This window comes from Salvia hispanica, chromosome 4, assembly GCF_023119035.1.
Source record: "Salvia hispanica cultivar TCC Black 2014 chromosome 4, UniMelb_Shisp_WGS_1.0, whole genome shotgun sequence".
Lineage (NCBI taxonomy): Eukaryota > Viridiplantae > Streptophyta > Magnoliopsida > Lamiales > Lamiaceae > Salvia > Salvia hispanica.
The window spans coordinates 49,987,498-50,004,896 of record NC_062968.1 but is presented as its reverse complement, the minus strand read 5'-3'; the positions used below and the strand labels follow the sequence as shown (position 1 = coordinate 50,004,896).

At 38.6% G+C, this 17,399-nt stretch overlaps 3 protein-coding genes and 1 pseudogene across 4 annotated transcripts; 3 read left to right on the top strand and 1 right to left on the bottom strand.

The window, feature by feature from the left end:
• Positions 1-853: 853 nt before the first annotated feature.
• LOC125218485 (beta-amyrin 6-beta-monooxygenase-like) lies at positions 854-2,509 on the top strand. Its single transcript, XM_048120157.1, has 3 exons — positions 854-1,799; positions 1,934-2,121; positions 2,210-2,509. Exons 1-3 carry the CDS (start codon positions 854-856, stop codon positions 2,507-2,509), a joined length of 1,434 nt encoding a protein of 477 aa, XP_047976114.1.
• Positions 2,510-3,036: 527 nt separating this feature from the next.
• LOC125218689 (uncharacterized membrane protein At4g09580-like) lies at positions 3,037-6,030 on the top strand. 2 transcript variants are annotated; one of them, XM_048120420.1, is made up of 5 exons: positions 3,037-3,170; positions 3,378-3,769; positions 4,663-4,933; positions 5,285-5,455; positions 5,594-6,030. In XM_048120420.1, exons 2-5 carry the CDS (start codon positions 3,435-3,437, stop codon positions 5,720-5,722), a joined length of 906 nt encoding a protein of 301 aa, XP_047976377.1. In that variant the 5' UTR covers positions 3,037-3,170; positions 3,378-3,434; the 3' UTR covers positions 5,723-6,030. The 2 variants fall into 2 exon arrangements, with proteins under 2 accessions (XP_047976377.1, XP_047976376.1); XM_048120419.1 differs by having other exon boundaries at positions 3,041-3,769.
• A 1,380-nt stretch (positions 6,031-7,410) lies between these two features.
• On the bottom strand, positions 7,411-9,581 carry LOC125222199 (calcium-dependent protein kinase 11-like). The gene is made up of 7 exons (XM_048124693.1): positions 9,005-9,581; positions 8,761-8,904; positions 8,449-8,601; positions 8,266-8,381; positions 8,031-8,198; positions 7,737-7,961; positions 7,411-7,645 (listed from the first exon to the last, which is right to left on the bottom strand). The coding sequence occupies exons 1-7, from the start codon at positions 9,540-9,542 to the stop codon at positions 7,496-7,498; spliced, it is 1,494 nt and encodes a 497-aa protein (XP_047980650.1). The 5' UTR covers positions 9,543-9,581; the 3' UTR covers positions 7,411-7,495.
• Positions 9,582-10,245: 664 nt separating this feature from the next.
• On the top strand, positions 10,246-16,969 carry LOC125222198 (annotated as a pseudogene).
• Positions 16,970-17,399: the final 430 nt, after the last annotated feature.

Genomic DNA, 17,399 nt, shown 5'->3' with positions numbered 1-17,399 from the left:
TGAGATTTTAATCACATAAGTAAAAAGAAAGGTAAAGAAATTAAGTCAAATTTCTATAATCGAGTATAATAACAAATCAAACAAGCTACCATTAGTTAGAAACGAAAAGAGACGACTCAATCCCTTTGGGGTAGAGTTTGATTTAAACCCAATTTCTAATTAATTCTAATAAGATACTATAGAAGATATTCTCTCCATCTAGCATTAAATGTCTTATATTAATCAGATATGATTTTTAAGAAATTGTTCAATTTTATTAAGAAAAGTGGGTAACAAAAATTAGTGGAATGATTGTCCTACGAATAATAATTTATTATATAAAATGTGAATAGAATGAATTAGTGAACAAATTTATTAATTATAATAAAAATAAAATAGAATATTTAACGCAGACAGAAAATATAATATGAGACCTTCAATGCCGATTGAGTATATTCAGTTTCTTACGAAGATAGAATAGGACACAAACAAAACAAACTAAACTAAATTTAAAACTGGAAAACAACAAAATGGACACTTCTCCTATTTCAAGTCTTCAGCCTACCATCATTTGTCAATAGATTCTATAACATTCGAATAAGACAACCACAAGCATAAATTAAATAATAAAAATAATCCTTAAAAATCGATGGTTTTATTAATAATGAGATGAAATATACCACATTTTGTGCATACACTATACTACATTCTCAAGCCTGTTGTGATTCACCTCTCAAGAATCCAAATATACTTCATTTTGTCAAATGCATGCATGCCAAAAAAACTTTTTAAGTTTTAGTCCTATAAATAGAGCTTGCTGAGAAAATGTGAATGCAAGCTAACTACACATATACAACACATTGTTCAAACAAACATGGAGGCCTTCCTACCATATCTTGTTCCTCTTTTCCTCATTCCTCTCTCCCTTTATCTCTTCTCCTCCCTCCGAAAAAAAGGTTCCGATGATCTGAAAAACCTCCCTCCCGGCTCCAAGGGGTGGCCGATGGTCGGAGAAAACATGGAGTTCGCCGTTTTAGGCCCCCAGAAATTTGTCAAAGACAGGATGTCCAAATACTCCCCCGAGGTATTCCAAACCTCGTTGTTGGGTGAGAAAATGGCGATATTTTGTGGCGCACAAGGCAACAAGTTCCTCTTCACGAACGAGAACAAACTCCTGACCTCATGGTGGCCTCAGTCAATGAAGAAGGCCTTACTCTTCCCAGAATTCATCGAGAGCGACTTGAAGGAAGTATCCGCCTTGAAAAGAAGCTTCCACCACGACATCCTCAAGCCGGAGGCCTTGAAACAGTACATTCCGGTAATGGATGAGCTGGCTCGTGACCATTTGGATAACGAGTGGAAGGCTAACTCAGTGGTGAAGGTTTTGCCTATGTCGAAAAAGTACACGTTTGACCTGGCGTGTAGATTGTTCTTGAGCGTGGTTGATCCCATGCACATCAAGAAGCTCTCGGATCCCTTCACTCTGGTGACCAATGGGATGTTCTCCGTGCCTATAGACTTGCCCGGGACGGCCTACAATGGGGCGATCAAGGGGGGGAAGATGGTGCGGGATGAGCTCATGAGGATCATCAAGGAGAGGAGGGAGGAGCTGAGGGGGAAGCACGAGGGCGAGGGGCGGGACCTGCTGTCGAAGATGCTGCTTGTTACAGATGAAGATGGCAAATTTTTGAGTGAAATGGAGATTTCTAACAACATTATAGGATTGCTGGTGGCTAGCTTTGAGACAACCAGCTCTGCCGTGACGGCCGTGATGAACTATCTTGCTGAATATCCCCACATTTATGATGGGGTTTTCAAAGGTAACAAAATACCTACTAACTTTTCTTCAGATTTCTTAAAACTCGTACCATGTCAAACTGGGATTTTAAAATGTGAATGTATCAAATAGGCCAACAAGTTTATTGATTCTTGCTAACCCTCTGGTTTGAAACAGAACAAATGGCAATTGCGGAAACAAAAGGGTTTGATGAGCTTCTAACATGGGAGGACATTGAGAAGATGAAGTACTCATGGAACGTTGCGCGTGAATCGCTTAGGCTGACTCCGCCTGCACAAGGAGCCTTCAGAGAAACCACAACAGACTTTACCTATGCAGGATTCACCATTCCTAAAGGATGGAAGGTAAACACTAAACTCTTCTACCTAGATAATTACGCCAAAATTTAATATAGAGAGCTTACAAACTAATTCTATTCATCCAAACATGCAGACGTTCTGGACGGTGCATTCGTCCCACAAGAACCCTAAATACTTCCCAGAGCCGGAAAAGTTTGATCCATCGCGGTTTGAGGGGAGTGGACCAGCGCCCTACACATTTGTTCCATTTGGAGGAGGACCAAGAATGTGCCCTGGAAAAGAGTATGCAAGGCTTGAAGTGCTGGTTTTCATGCACAATGTGGTGAGGAGGTTCAAAATGGAGAAGGCAATCCCTAATGAGAAGATAGTTTTCTATGCTTCGCCTACGCCGGTTCATGGCCTTCCGGTTCATCTTCGCCCTCACAAAAACTAGCTACATCCATCCACTTTGCACTATTCACTGCTTTCACATGCATTTCTTTCTTTTCTGTTTGTGTGTGCTAATAATCTACCAATGTAGAGCTTTCAATATTGACATAAAGAAATATATATACAATCTTCTTCTTCTTCGACAAGTTGCAGAATTCAACGGTTTTGATTATGTTTCTCCAACAAATTTAGCTATGGCCTGATTTCTTTATTTGATCATTTTATTTTTTTGCCTTCGTGCTTAATCTTGGTTAAAGTGAGGCGTCTACGTTATTTTATAGCCATATATCTATATTCGATTATTAAAATAGATAACGTATAGTATTACCCATAATATGATTGAAATTTGAATGTATTCAAAAGAAATTATGAACTACACAATATTACCTTCTAAAAAGAGAATAATAAAGATCAAGAAACAAATTTTCGTTTGAGACATACGAAATGAAAAAAAAAAAAAGATTATTTAAAAAAAACATAGAATAAAATACGTTTGTTTTATCAATATTTAATTTTGTGTACTACTAGTACAAGAGTAGGATCCAAATCCAAAGATATGAGTCAATAACACCAAATCCTTGAATCTCCGATTCTGTTCTCAAATTCAAACGATTGCTGAACAAGCATTTGACTCCTATTCCACTTCTCTCAATTTGCATTCTAGGGTTTGTTTTTCTATGATCAATATCAACCCCTCATTTTTGTTTCTTCTAATTTTGTTGATATATAAGCGCACACACGCAATTCAGTTATCCGCCCCTCAATTCCAGCTCAATTTGATGAAATTCCCCCAATTCCAGTTGCATTAACAAATCTCCCCCAATTTCTGAGCGTGTTTTTGAGTGGGGGCGGTTTCGACTTGTTAATCGCAGGATCAGCAGGAATGATCGAATCCCAAAACTATTATTTGAATTCGTGTTCTGATCATAATGAAGGCTACTAAAATCCTGCGCAGTTTGTCGGCTCCCAACGCATTGTTCGAGTCGTTTTCGACGTCGTCTGCGCCATCGATTTCCATGGCGGCGCCGCGGAGCGTCTACGTGGAGAGGTCGTTGGATGAGGACAGGGAGAAGAATGCGGAGTCTCCGACAGATAAGAAATTCAGGGCGGAGAAATCGCCGCCCTCTAGGTGGGAATTTGTGGCAGCGTTGGGGGTATTTTTGTCATTCTCGTCTGGTTTGTTGTTCATATATCTCACGATGCCCGCGGCGGATTATGATATCCTCAAGCTGCCTCGCACTCTTGCAGATCTTCGCTTGCTCAAGTAAGAGATGGTTTTTTAATTGAGTTGCTCGATATACTCTATTTGTAGGCTAAATATTGATCGACAATTGATATAGCATTAGGCATTAGCTCAATTTGCTTTTGATGAGTTACCTTTTTTTGCAAGAATTTAGTTGCTCCATATTTTTTTTAGGTTGAATATTGATCGATGATTGATAGAATTAGCTCAACTTGCTTTTATTTCCATTTTGAGAGTGTTTTGAACAATTTGTATATTGTTCATTGATGAGGTAGTGTTGGCAGAAAGTTAGAGAAACTCAAAATATGTAATCGAGAATCTAAGATTATGATCATGACAATGCATCACTTTTTGGATTTCTACATCAGAATTTGAAATAATGTTGGCAGGAAAAATTAAGATTTGAAAATACCTAGTATAATGTATAATGATCTCTTTATAGCATTAGAAATTAGAATAGCATGTTATGTTAAAGAATGGAATTTCTAAGTTTTACAGCTTGTGTTTTGCACAGTTCGTTTTTTTGCTTTTTTATGGGATAGAGTTAGCCTAAAGTAAGAGAAACACAAATATGTAATAGGGAATCCGAGATTATTATCTCAGCATTGTGCTTGTTTAAGCCATTTTTCAAAACATCAGAATTTGAAATAATGTGGCAAGAATGGTGAACAAAAAATTAAGATTGAAAATGCATAGTACAAGGAATACTGATCTTTTATAGCATTAGAAATTAGAATAGCGTGTTAAGTTATAGACTGAAATTTCAATTTCATCTGTTGTGGAAAATGAGATTGATATATCAGAAGAATGTAATAAAACCTGGGTTGCCTAAGCTTTATTGTGGAGGTAACTAGGTACATTGTTTGATGTCTTATTTGTGAAGTTTTTATTGTGAAACTTGTTTTGTGTTCTAGAGATCATCTTGCAAGCTATGCTCGACACTACCCAGCAAAGTTCATTCTGGGTTACTGTTCGACATACATATTCATGCAGACATTTATGATACCAGGGACAATTTTCATGTCCTTGCTAGCTGGAGCTCTTTTTGGAGTTGGCCGAGGCCTTTTCTTGGTTGTCTTTAATGCCACTGCTGGTGCATCGTCTTGCTATTTTTTGTCAAAGCTTATTGGCAAACCCATTGTTCTCTGGTTGTGGCCTGAAAAGCTAAGATACTTTCAGGCAGAGGTATGTTTCTCTCTCCCCTTTGGATCTCAACTAGCAAATAGCCAAGTATCACATTTTACAATCCTTTATTCCTTTACTTAAGTCTGCATCTTGTGTTTTACGCTAATTCAACATCCACATTCCACACTATTGATTTTATTAAAATGGATTAATGGGAGCGAAAACTAGTTAGTCTACTATGTATATGTGTGAGATAATAATGACTATTTATGGGTTAAATGCAGACACCATAGATTTTGCTTACCTTTTTATGCATGTTACAGCCATCAATGGTTTAGATATTTTAGCTATTCTAGTTATCCAACACTCTTGACTTTGGCATGCTGCTGATATCCGTCTCATTGATTTCAGATAGCGAGGCATAGAGACAAGTTGCTCAACTACATGCTCTTCCTGAGAGTTACCCCAACATTGCCCAATCTTTTCATCAATTTGGCTTCACCAATTGTAGATATCCCATTTTATACCTTCTTTCTTGCAACTGTCATTGGTCTTGTTCCAGCCTCTTATATTACTGTCAGCGTAAGCCCTTTTCACTTTCATTCATTTCTTCAATTTTCTATGTTTATTATGGCTGTTGACATTCATCTTATGAACATATGATTAATATCTGTGTCACTCTGTGGTGTCTATATTTGATGCTACATTTCCTTTGTTTAGGCTGGACTTGCACTCGGAGATCTGAAGTCGGTGAAAGATCTATACGATTACAAGACCTTGGCCGTACTTTTCCTCATTGGGTCTGTTTTATTGTTTCCGACCCTCCTGAAGAGAAAAGCAAGTGTATGAATAGATTTGTACGTGCATTTCCTCCAATCTCAGTGGAGAAGGAAATCCATAAACACGGCGATTCCTTCATCCGCGGTGAGTATTCAAGTGCAGAAGCCTGCTATTCATTCTTTCTTTCAAGATATCGCAGCAGAAATGGTGAGATTTTACATTTATGCGACATGAAGCAACACATGAATGTTGCTGTATGTATATATTCATTCAACTCAAATTTTGAATGTCGCTTTATAGTGATAGTTATTTTGGTGTTTGCCATTAATCAATATTAAGCACTGAGTTATACTGTTCTGATAGATTTTTGTTTCTCATTTGCCTCAATGAAATAGCAGTCATAATTCGCCTTCTTATCCAGCACATGCATAAAATACAACTGAGTAAGTTGATGCAGTAAACTACGTGATTATATATACAAGAAAACGTTATGGATTCTGATCATACTTGCTCTTCAAAACTAGGCTCATCTCAGTCATCTTGACAAGTAATATGGATAGAAAAGATTTCTATACAATACGAAGACAAAAAGGTAAGGGGAAAGATTGTGAATGTGAGATGAGTTGATATCCACAAACATTTGCAACAAACAAAACCAGTAAAATACTTTATTGCAATTATTGCTGGAGCCATATGTTGCTCTAGCTGCTTTCATCTTTTGTGATCATGTACAAGACGAACACTGCAAAATGTTGGAATCACTGTGGCTATATTCGAGGTTGCCAGAGGCTATCTCTGGAATGCCACGACCCGGGTGTAATCATAGGGGCCAATTTAGTTGGTTCCAGGATATTTGGATAGATGTATAAAGAACTGTCAATGATGATGAGGAGAGATGTGGCAGTGAAGGTTCTTATTCCTGATGAAAGAGTTTGGCATCAAAATGCAATGCATTAAGAGGCATAAGACAGAAATCTGATCAAGATTATAAGTGTGTATGATAGCATGGTGTATGAAATTATGGCCTTCGGAAGGCTGGCTGCATCATAGTCCTGAGGAACAAGGCATAACTCTCAGTACTATTGACTCATTGTTCGATATTCGATATTGCATCTGCAGTTGGTAGTGACTCCATAGCTATTCATGTAATTTGAATCCCAATAACATCCTCTTGAATCCAGACATGATCGCCCATATTGGCGATTTATGATACCGCACATTACATTTATCAAGTTTAGTTAATTCACGGCCTTGGTTAGAACTGAATGTCTATCAGTTGATCTTTTGAACGGATGTATGGTAGCCCCACACTGCTTCAAGTTTTTAAATAAAATGTCTATCTACCTCAACGTGTTTGATTCAATTATATTGAGTCAAATTTTCTAATATATTGATTGCATGCGGCTTATAACTGACAAGTTTGAGTCAAAGAGATATCATTTTTTCATAGTATTAGCTCCCTCAACACAAATTTTCAGTTAGCTCTTTGCTTCTCTGACAACCAAATATCTAGCAATGAAAGTATATTTTTCATCCATGAGAAGAATCCTTGATTCTTATGAAGCAAAGCTCATCTTGTTTGAAACTCAAGATTATGGACTAGAAAATCTTGTCTTGTCAGAAAAATAAATTATTATGAAAACAAAGGAATAACGAGTTCAGTATGCATACGAAAAGGAAATGGTGCTTCTTGTTACTACAAATTAAATTATACTCTTGTCAAAGAGAATGAAAATTAAAGTAGTATATACAAATTACAAAGAGGGTGCAGGAGAGGTAAGTTGTAGGACATGAAAAAATTAAAGATTACATTTGTCAGAAACATATACAAAAAAGTGAAATTTAGTCATCGTCCTCCTCCTTGGGATCTTGTTTACCTTGGAGTGCATCGGCCAAGTTAAAGTTAAGATTTCCTCTCATGGTTCTTGAACTAACTCCAGGATTGCCTTTCCTCATCATAGTTGCGAATTCGCCATAGTCAATGCGTCCATCCTTGAGATAACGAAAGCATCATTTAGGTAGCTAGGCAGGGTGGTGAATGAATGAGTGGAGAACATATACATACTAGTCTATATATACTTACATTATCTATGTCGATTTCTTTAATGATCTCGTCAATCTGATCGTCTGCGAGGCCAAAATCTTTGCAAGCTTGTTGGAGCTCATCAGTAGTGATGTAGCCACTCCCATCTTTGTCGAAGAAGGAGAAAGCAGCAAGAAGATTTTCCTCCCTTTCCATTTTGTTCATGTGCAGTGTTGCTGCTAGGAACTCACCGTAGTCTATTGTCCCATTGTTGTCAATATCAGCCTGCAGCCATAACCTTATGTATGTGAATCAATTTTCCCCATCAAAAATTTGTAATAGAAATGTACGAACCGCATTCATTAGTGCAAGGATCTCCGATTCCATGAGTTCGGATCCCACTTTTTTTAGGCCATGTTTGAGTTCCTCATAAGTTATTGTCCCACTGTTATCCGCGTCGAGCATGCTGAATAACTGTCTCAATCCCCCGATTTCTTCCTCCGACAACCGTTCCGCTATAACCTGCACATTACAACTTCATTAAACTAGTAGTTATATCTCATTCTCTAACAATTTCATTGATACGTACGCGAAGAGCCATCTTCTTGAGCTTGTTCATGGCCGAGAACTGCTTCAGCCGCGACAAGACTGCTGATCCGAGCGGCTTGTCAGGCGCGACCGTGTCGTCCACGATCCACGGATGGCCTGTTACAAAACCGTGATGCTGTTATGGTGTGGGAACGAATAATGAGGGATGAATGGTACTACTAACATAGGACTTCGTGAGCAGATATTCTTTGTTTGGGATCTCTTTCAAGCATCTTTTTCACCAGATCTTTGGCGCTGTCTGAAATGTGGGGCCATGGTTCCGACACCAAATCGATCTTCCCTTTCAAGATTTGTCTGAAGATCCCATTATCAGTTTCTACAAGCCAAGAAACAAATATAAATAAAATATCCTCTTATTAATTAGAGTCCTAAGCCTAGCTGCTGTTGTGAGGTTAGTCGATGCACATCCAAACTCATATTAGTATGATACTGTCCACTTTTGGTTTAAACCCTTAACACTACTATAAAGGTTCACCTGCCCAAAACGGAGGAACACCACATAGCAATATGTATAGAATCACACCGGCACTCCATACGTCGATTTCAGGCCCATAGTATTTGTGGAGAACTTCAGGCGCAACGTAGTAAGGGCTTCCGACAACGTCATATATATATTGCCCTAAAAGAGCAAATCGACTTTCAAATCCATAATTCACGTAGTTTTGCAGGTAAGGGGTAATATTTGATGGAAAATATAAGATACTATATGTTGAAGAAACCTGGCTTATAAAATACGGACAAGCCAAAATCTGTGGCCTTGAGCATGGCGTCCTCATCGGGAGAATCAAAGAGGAAATTCTCAGGCTTGAGATCCCTATGCATGACCCCAAGCGAGTGGCATGCCTCCACCACCCCGACAATGGTCTTCATCAGATGGGCGGCCTTCTTCTCGCTGTAATGCCCCTTCTGCACGATCCGATCGAAGAGCTCACCGCCCTTGCAGAGCTCCATGACCAAGTGGACGAACATGTTGTCCTCGAAGGTACCCTTGATCCGCACCACGCATGGGTACTCGGAGAGATGGTGCATTATCTGGATCTCCCGCCACACATCGTCGCAGTCCTCCTTGCACGTGAGCTTGCGTTTTGGGATGGATTTGCACGCGAATTCCAGCCCCGTCGCCTTCTCCGTGCAATGGTACGTCGTCCCGAACTGCCCCTGCCCCAGCTTCCGCCCCAGGCTGTAGTGGTCGCGCAACCGCGGGGTTTGGTACGGGAGGATCGGCCCCGACACCTTCGACGTTGATCGTTTCTTCATCTTTATTTCTCTCCACTTTTTTGGCCTTCGCCTGTTTTTGTTTCTTTCGTGTTTTTTTTTTTTGACTTTTTGTTTTTGGTTTACGCTGTTTGGCGTCACTTCTTTTTCGCATTGGAATAGTTTGTATGCTATTAATATATTCGGTTAGCTAATAATGGAGTTTTAATTTATAAAATTGCCACATTCACTCTAGCTTGTCATAATAAAAGGTCGCACTTACATCACTATTATCTTTTGCGAAAAAGAATTTTACATGAAAAATATCATTTCATGCATTCAAACTATAAGAAAATACTATAACTAGAGAGAGATAGAAAAAATATCATATACAGTATCTCGATATAAAAGTCTAAATATGGTCAAAGTCTAAATATGGTCTTAATGCCTTGGGAGGTATATTTGGTACAAAATTGTGACGTTAGCGGAAAAGTATCACCAATATAATTATACCTTAATCCTGGAACTATCAAATGATATTTTTAAAATTTAATGACTGTTTGGGTATATGCATAGTTTACTTAATTTTTATTTACCTTTACTGAAACTTAACAATCTAAAAATATTGGGCCTAAACTTAATAGTAGTCTAGAGAACCATTTTAGGGTCAGAGGTAGAATTGGGGCAAGTACAACCCGTTTACAAAAATTGGGCTGCTTACTTAAAAAATTACTACTAATATTTGTAATTAAAGGAAAATTTGATTTCTCCCTACATCGCCAGCAACAGCTGAAGTTTTATTCACCTGACATTTCTGTTCTAGCAATTGTTGAATTCATCTGAAGGTAAAATCTCCAGTTCTGGTGGAATTCTATCTTTTATGTTTCTATTGCTGGATTTTGTGCTTGTTTAGTTCTATTTATCTCCATCACTTCGGAATATTTTCTCTACTTATGGAAATATATCTGCTGATTCTCCAGCAGTCCAGCTGCTGTCTGTTGTTTTCACTAATTTCACGGGGCGTACATGCAATTATATTTGGAGCTATCACCTTGCTAAACAGTACTCCCTTTGTCCTTAAAAAAATACAAACTTGTAAATGACACCGTATTAATGTGTAATTTGTAAAGGAAGAGAGAGATGAGAAAACGTATAAGAGAGGGGAAAAAATAGTGGAAGAAGTGTTAGTGAATTATGGAGTTCACATTATTAATGGTGAGTAATTAGTTAAACACTTTCCATATTTAGACTTGATCTAATTTTGGGGGACGGCCAAAAAATGTGGTCAAACTGGTTTATTTTTTAGGATGGAGGGAGGGAGGGAGTATTATTGTGATTGTTATGTCTTAATTTACTTTTGTTGATTGTTGGTTCTTCGTTCGGCAGTTCAATTGCTCTTTTTTTGTTTCCTAGGTTTAGGATATGGGGCAGAATGGAATTATTTCAACTGGATGCTTGTGCGTGTCAATTAAAGAGAGAGAAACCCTGGGTGGTATGGTGGAAGATTGCGGCTGAATACTAGTTTTTTGGTAAGTGGGAAATTGAAAGCTAGTTGTAGGCGTCAATGATTTTGGTCTTTACTTTTAGTGCTTAGATGGTTCTGATTTCGGGACAAGTTGTTATTCTATGAAACAAGAAGCTGTTTGGCTAATTTATTTATTTGTTCTATGATGTATTAGTAGTTGTAGTAGTTGCATGATGTGCCGGCATTGTTTCACTTTGTTAACCAGTAGAAACATCTGAAGATCTTCTATGACATTGATAGTAACAGAAAATGTTGATTATGTATCATGCCATGAGATTTAATCTAGAATATTGCTGTTTTTAAGGGGCTTTCCAACCGTAGGGATTGTCATGGAGTGACGATTTTATAACGTTTCTGTATTGCTTGTGATTTTTTTCAGCAAATTGAACAATTATTATGATGGCACTGGTCATGACTTATGATTCCAAATTGCACATGCTGTTTGCCTATTGGTTCATTGTAATATTGTATCCTGTCTGTCACCAGATTATTTTTACAATAATTTTCTATTCATCGAGGTTCAGTCAAAACTTTGTATGCATTTGTAACTTACTATGTATTTCTGGTGTGTTACTTTTAGATCATGGGAAGTCTCTAGTGGTTCCAATGTTCTCAAAAGGATCGGTTGTGGTGGATGAGCCAGATTCAAGGCCAGTTCGTACAAGTGATAGGCTCAAGAGTAGGACAAGGCATCATAATCATCGCATGTATTATACTCCAAGCATTGTTATGCGGAGTCAGAAAAGGAAGCCAAAGAAACGAGCTTCATCTTCACATTTGGCGAAGTTTTTTTAAAAGGAAAGAAACTCAAAAGCAAACGTATGAAGTATAATGTGGTTTGTATTTTTTTTTTATTTTTTATTTTTTATTTTATAGAGCATGAAAGTATGGAAACATATATTTCAAAGTAAGAGAATATGATCAATGTATATTCTACAACATATTTTTTTGATTTTTCGTTTGGTTTGTTGAGCAAGTCTAGGATTATCTTCCTATAAATTGTTTTCTCTACTTCTACTAGAATCGGAGCAATGCCCTATTTATATAAAGTTACTTGTTCATGGTTGTTACTTTTGAGTTCTTGCAGTCAGTGGATGCCAATCTTAGGCGGTCTACTAGGAAGTGGAGGATGCCCATGAATCTTGGGGAATATACCGATAGTTCTGGAACAGATGATAATGACTTGATGGTGTCTCTGAGGCCTAGGTATCGAAGATCTAGGATTGGAATAAAAAATAACATTGCAAGCCAAGATGAGTTGACAACTCGCCGTGAAGGGCTAAGACCCCGTCGGGAAGGACTCCGGCCTCAACGTTCCAGGGTAGGTTCTAGAAAGGCACTGCGCATAGAATCCGATGAGGAACAAATCACATCTGATGAAAAAGAGGCAAATGACGAACCTGAAAATGCTAAAGAGATGGAGGATAATGATGTTGATGATGGAGTGGGGGAAGAGGAGGTTGCTGGTGAGGAGGATGGCGAAGATGAAGAGGAAGATGGTGATGATGAAGAGGGGAAAGAGCAAGAGGGTAGAAGGCGATATGATCTCCGTAATCGAGCAGATGTCCGCAGGCTCTCAATAGAGCAGAGTAAACAAATGCGAAGATCTCCACGTAGAGTACTTCATCAAGGAATGGGTTCTAAAGTAGTCACAGGGAGGGGCTCACGAGTTCATAAACGTCATCGAATGACTCGAGCTGACGACTCTGATGATTCCCTTCTAGTACATGAGCTTGATCAATCTCCTCCAATACCTTGGGCGAGAGGTGGGAGCAGATCTGCGCCTCCTTGGTTGTTTGGAGGTCTAGATATCCAAGGGACTACATCATGGGGTTTAAATGTTGCTGCATCTGGCTGGGGTCATCAGAATGATACTCTTTCTAATTTATCTTCTGGTATTCAAACTGCTGGTCCAAGCTCCTAAGGAGGGGCTGACATTCAGCCTGTTCAAATTGATGAGACTGTTAGTTTTGATGATATAGGTGGTTTGTCTGAGTATATTGATGCCTTGAAGGAAATGGTGTTCTTTCCACTGTTATATCCAGACTTTTCCGCAAGCTACAACATTACTCCACCAAGGGGGGTCTTATTATGTGGTCCTCCTGGCACAGGGAAAACATTGATTGCAAGAGCATTGGCATGTGCTGCTTCAAAAGCTGGACAGAAAGTCAGTTTTTATATGCGAAAGGGGGCTGATGTCCTGAGCAAATGGGTTGGGGAAGCTGAAAGACAATTGAAATTGTTATTTGAAGAATCTCAAAAAAATCAGCCCTCAATAATCTTCTTCGACGAGATTGATGGGCTTGCACCTGTTAGGTCTAGCAAACAAGAGCAGATTCATATTTCAATTGTGTCAACTTTGCTTGCCTTAATGGATGGTCTTGATTCTCGTGGACAAGTAGTCTTGATTGGTGCCACTAACAGAGTTGATGCTATTGATGGAGCCTTGAGGCGCCCTGGGAGTTGATTGTGAATTCAACTTTCCCTTGCCAGGCTGTGAAGCACGTGCTGAAATTCTGGATATACATACTCGTAAGTGGAAGGAAGCCCCTTCGAAGGAGCTAAAACTGGAGCTTGCAGCTAGTTGTGTTGGGTACTGTGGTGCTGATTTAAAAGCTCTATGCACAGAAGCTGCAATACATGCTTTTCGAGAAAAATATCCACAAGTTTATACAAGTGATGACAAATTCTTGATAGAAGTTTATTCTGTGAAGGTGGAAATGTATCACTTTGTAGAGGCTATGACAACAATCATCCCTGCTGCACACAGAGGCTCCATTGTGAACTCAAGGCCATTATCACCTGTTGTCTTGCCATGTCTGCAACGACTTCTGGAAAAGGCTATGAGTATCATTTGTGACATATTCCCTGTTGTTTCATCAGATATAACAAAGCTCTCAATGCTTTCCTATGGATCTGCAATTTCCCTTGTGTATAGACCTAGGCTCCTATTGTGTGGTGATGATGGGGTTGGGCTGGTAAATGTCTTATTATTTCTTTTCTCTTTCTTTTTTTTTTAATTTTTTTGTATCAATCATAATAACGCCTATTTGAGACAAAAAAGTACCGATTGCTTTGGTTTTCAGGATCATCTTGGGCCTGCAGTTTTACATGAACTCGAGAAGTTTCCTGTTCACTCTCTTGCACTACCATCTTTACTCTCTGATCCTGGAGCTAAAACACCTGAAGAAGCTTTGGTGCATGTTTTTGGTGAAGCCAGGAGAACTACACCCTCTATACTATATTTGCTGCAATTCCACCTTTGGTGGGAGAGTGTGAGTGCATTATCACTTTCCTTTTGGTGATTATCTGGATCTGGTTCGCTCTCTATGCCAACTCACTTTAGTATCAATAATTTTCTTTTAATTGCATAAACATTTTTACTTTTTTAGGCTCATGACCAACTCAAGGCTGTTCTGTGTATGCTATTGGAAGAATTACCTTCTGGTTTGCCCATATTACTATTGGGAACATCGTCTCTCCCACTTGCTTAGATATGTTATAGTCCCTCGATATTTTCCGACCGCCATGTGTATGTCTGTCAATACCTCTTTTATTATGACGTGGATTTACTTTCAGGATTTAACTTGTAGCTGCATCACATTGTGCAAACTTATACACCAAATATTTATTCTGTTGATTTCTATTTCTTGTCGGTATTTATGTTCTTTCTAACACGATAACTCAAGCAGTGGCTAGTAGTATTCATTTTTCTTGTTACGATTTTAGGAAATATTTCTTTCAGTTTAGGATGCCTGGAAACTTCTATTTGGGACAATCATTCATTTTTCGCCTTTTTTCCATTATTGAGACAATCATTCATCTATTTCATGCATTTGTCTTTTTTTACACTATTTTTGAAGTAACTGCATTCCTTGTCTATATTTCAAACCTTAACTGTGTAGGTTTTCTCTTTAAGTGGAAAAAAGGTCCATGCTTCTAAAATAATTGGAATGGCAAAAGGCCTCGGCTGTGTAATTGCTGGATATCCATTCTGCAATTTTTGCGTTTACCTCATTTTTTATCTGAGGTACATTGTTTTCAAATTATGCTAAAATTTGTTCCTTTTTTGTTCTTTTGGGCCTTTTGACAGTTTGCATCTTAGCTCACCATTAAAAGAAGACAGATCATTGTTTTTTGATCGGCTGATAGAAGCAGCATTGTCAGTTCAATCTGAGAATGTGACGACATCAGCTACATCTAAGGGCCTTCCTGAACTTCCTAAAGCACCGAAAGTGGCTACAGGACCTAAGGTCTCTGAGCTAAGGGCTAAAGCCGAAGCACAGGGCCATGCTCTTCGTCGACTGCGCATGTGCCTTCGAGATGTTTGCAATCGGTGAGAAATACCTAATTAACTGATGGTTTCCATGTCAAATTCATCTATACATCATTCTGCTTTGGGTATCATTTCATGACTCTCATAAACTTTTGGGATTCTGAGTCCTTTATTTCTTTACAGGATTATTTACGATAAGCGGTTCAGTTCCTTCCATTATCCAGTCACAGACGAAGATGCACCAAACTACCATGCAATAATCCAGAATCCTATGGATATCGCTACTTTACTGCAGCGTGTTGACAGTGGAACATATATCACTTGTAAATCATTCGTGGAGGATTTCGACCTCATTGTGGTTAATGCTAAGGTTCGTGTTCATGTAAAACTGGTTAAATAAATCTGCAAATATGCCACTGCATGTTGAATGAAAAAAACGTGGATATCTTATGCAAACATACAGTATATCATCATCAATGTGAAACATGCCAATCAGCCAATGTGTTCTGGGATTTTTACATGTTATAATCAAAATTTGGATCCATTTATCGGCAAGACTCATTATCTTCCGCTAGTTATTGGATGTGCTGGTTATTTCATCATACTCCTTCGAGTGGCTTTACCTTTCTAGATGTTTACTTCCTGTATGAAATGTTTGTTTTCCGTTTTACTGCTATAGCAGTTGTAGATGCTTGTCTATAAATAAGTTGACTCATTCTCCTGACAAATATTTTTCTCTTCCTCAGAAATACAACGGGAATGATTACAATGGATCTAGGATTGTGAGTAGAGCATATGAACTTCGTGATTCTGTATGTTCCTAAACCAGTTTAAAGATTATCTTTTCGAGATGAAGCCTTGAATCCATCTGATGCAAGTAAACATTTAACACTTATTCAGGTTCACGGTATGCTATCCCAGATGGACCCTTCTTTGGTAACATATTGTGACAAGATTGCTGAGGAAGACGGCCCCATCTCCTTGCCTGTTGAAGACGGTACTACTCTCCCTCAACCTCCCGTTACCCAAATGATGTCGATGACTAGGGCAAGTGCCCGTCTTCGTAATGTCCAGCCCGAAGTTAATCTAGATCAGAGCTACGAGCCCACTAGAAAGCCAAAGAAACATAGCGATGCCTCTCAAGCAGGTATCATCATCGTCTCTTTTCATTTTATACAACATTATCTAGCTGAATGTCTTATTTCTTGATTGCAATACCAATTGTTTTTTGCCTGTTCTTCACCTCACTGTTAGCAGCAGAAGAGGGATCAGACCTTGACTTGGACCCACCAAAGCCATCCGAAGAAGCTGAGGCTAACTGTACAGAGGAGCCAGTAGTAGAGATGCCAGTTTCCGATAGTGATGATCAGCCGGGAAACTCTAACTGTGACACCGAGTGCACGACACAAGACACCATGTCGTGTGCAGAAACTTCCGATCATCAAGTGGATTCCATCAAGAAGCTGCTCGTGGATCGGTCGAAAGAGTACAACATCCCACAGCTTGAGAGGTTGTAGACAAGCATAATGAAGGGCGTTTTTGTAACAAAAGATAAGTCTGGGGTTAAAGATCTTAAAGCCTCGATTTTGCGTTTTTTGTTTGAGTTGGCGGAAAACCAGTCTAGGTTCTAGCTCAAATTTCATATAGTGATACTATTTCTAATATTATTTAATTAATTTACAACCTAAAGTCAATGAATTGAAAATATTTTATTTGTCGCATGGTGTGAAACTAGAGTAAATATTCCAATATAACTAACCAAACCAATTCCAAAAATCTTAAACACGCATTTTCCTTGCTGACATTTCATCTATAAATACACAACATTTTCAAGCTTTTATCACACTCTATTTTGCTGCTGCACGAAATACTCCTACTATATAACAAAAAAAAAAAATCCACAAAAGACAAGCTTGTACCAAGCATCATTCAAAGTTTCAAACTACAATTCACCATGTTAAAATTATGAAGCAAAAGCACCTAATCCGATCTGGAAGTTTATTACTAGTTCGTTTCCGCAGAGCACCTTATGCAAGACGCCACCGGGATTCGGGAGGGAAAGCTGCTCCAAAGACAAAATGTGCGGGAAAGATGAAAATTGATATAAAAAAAAAAAATT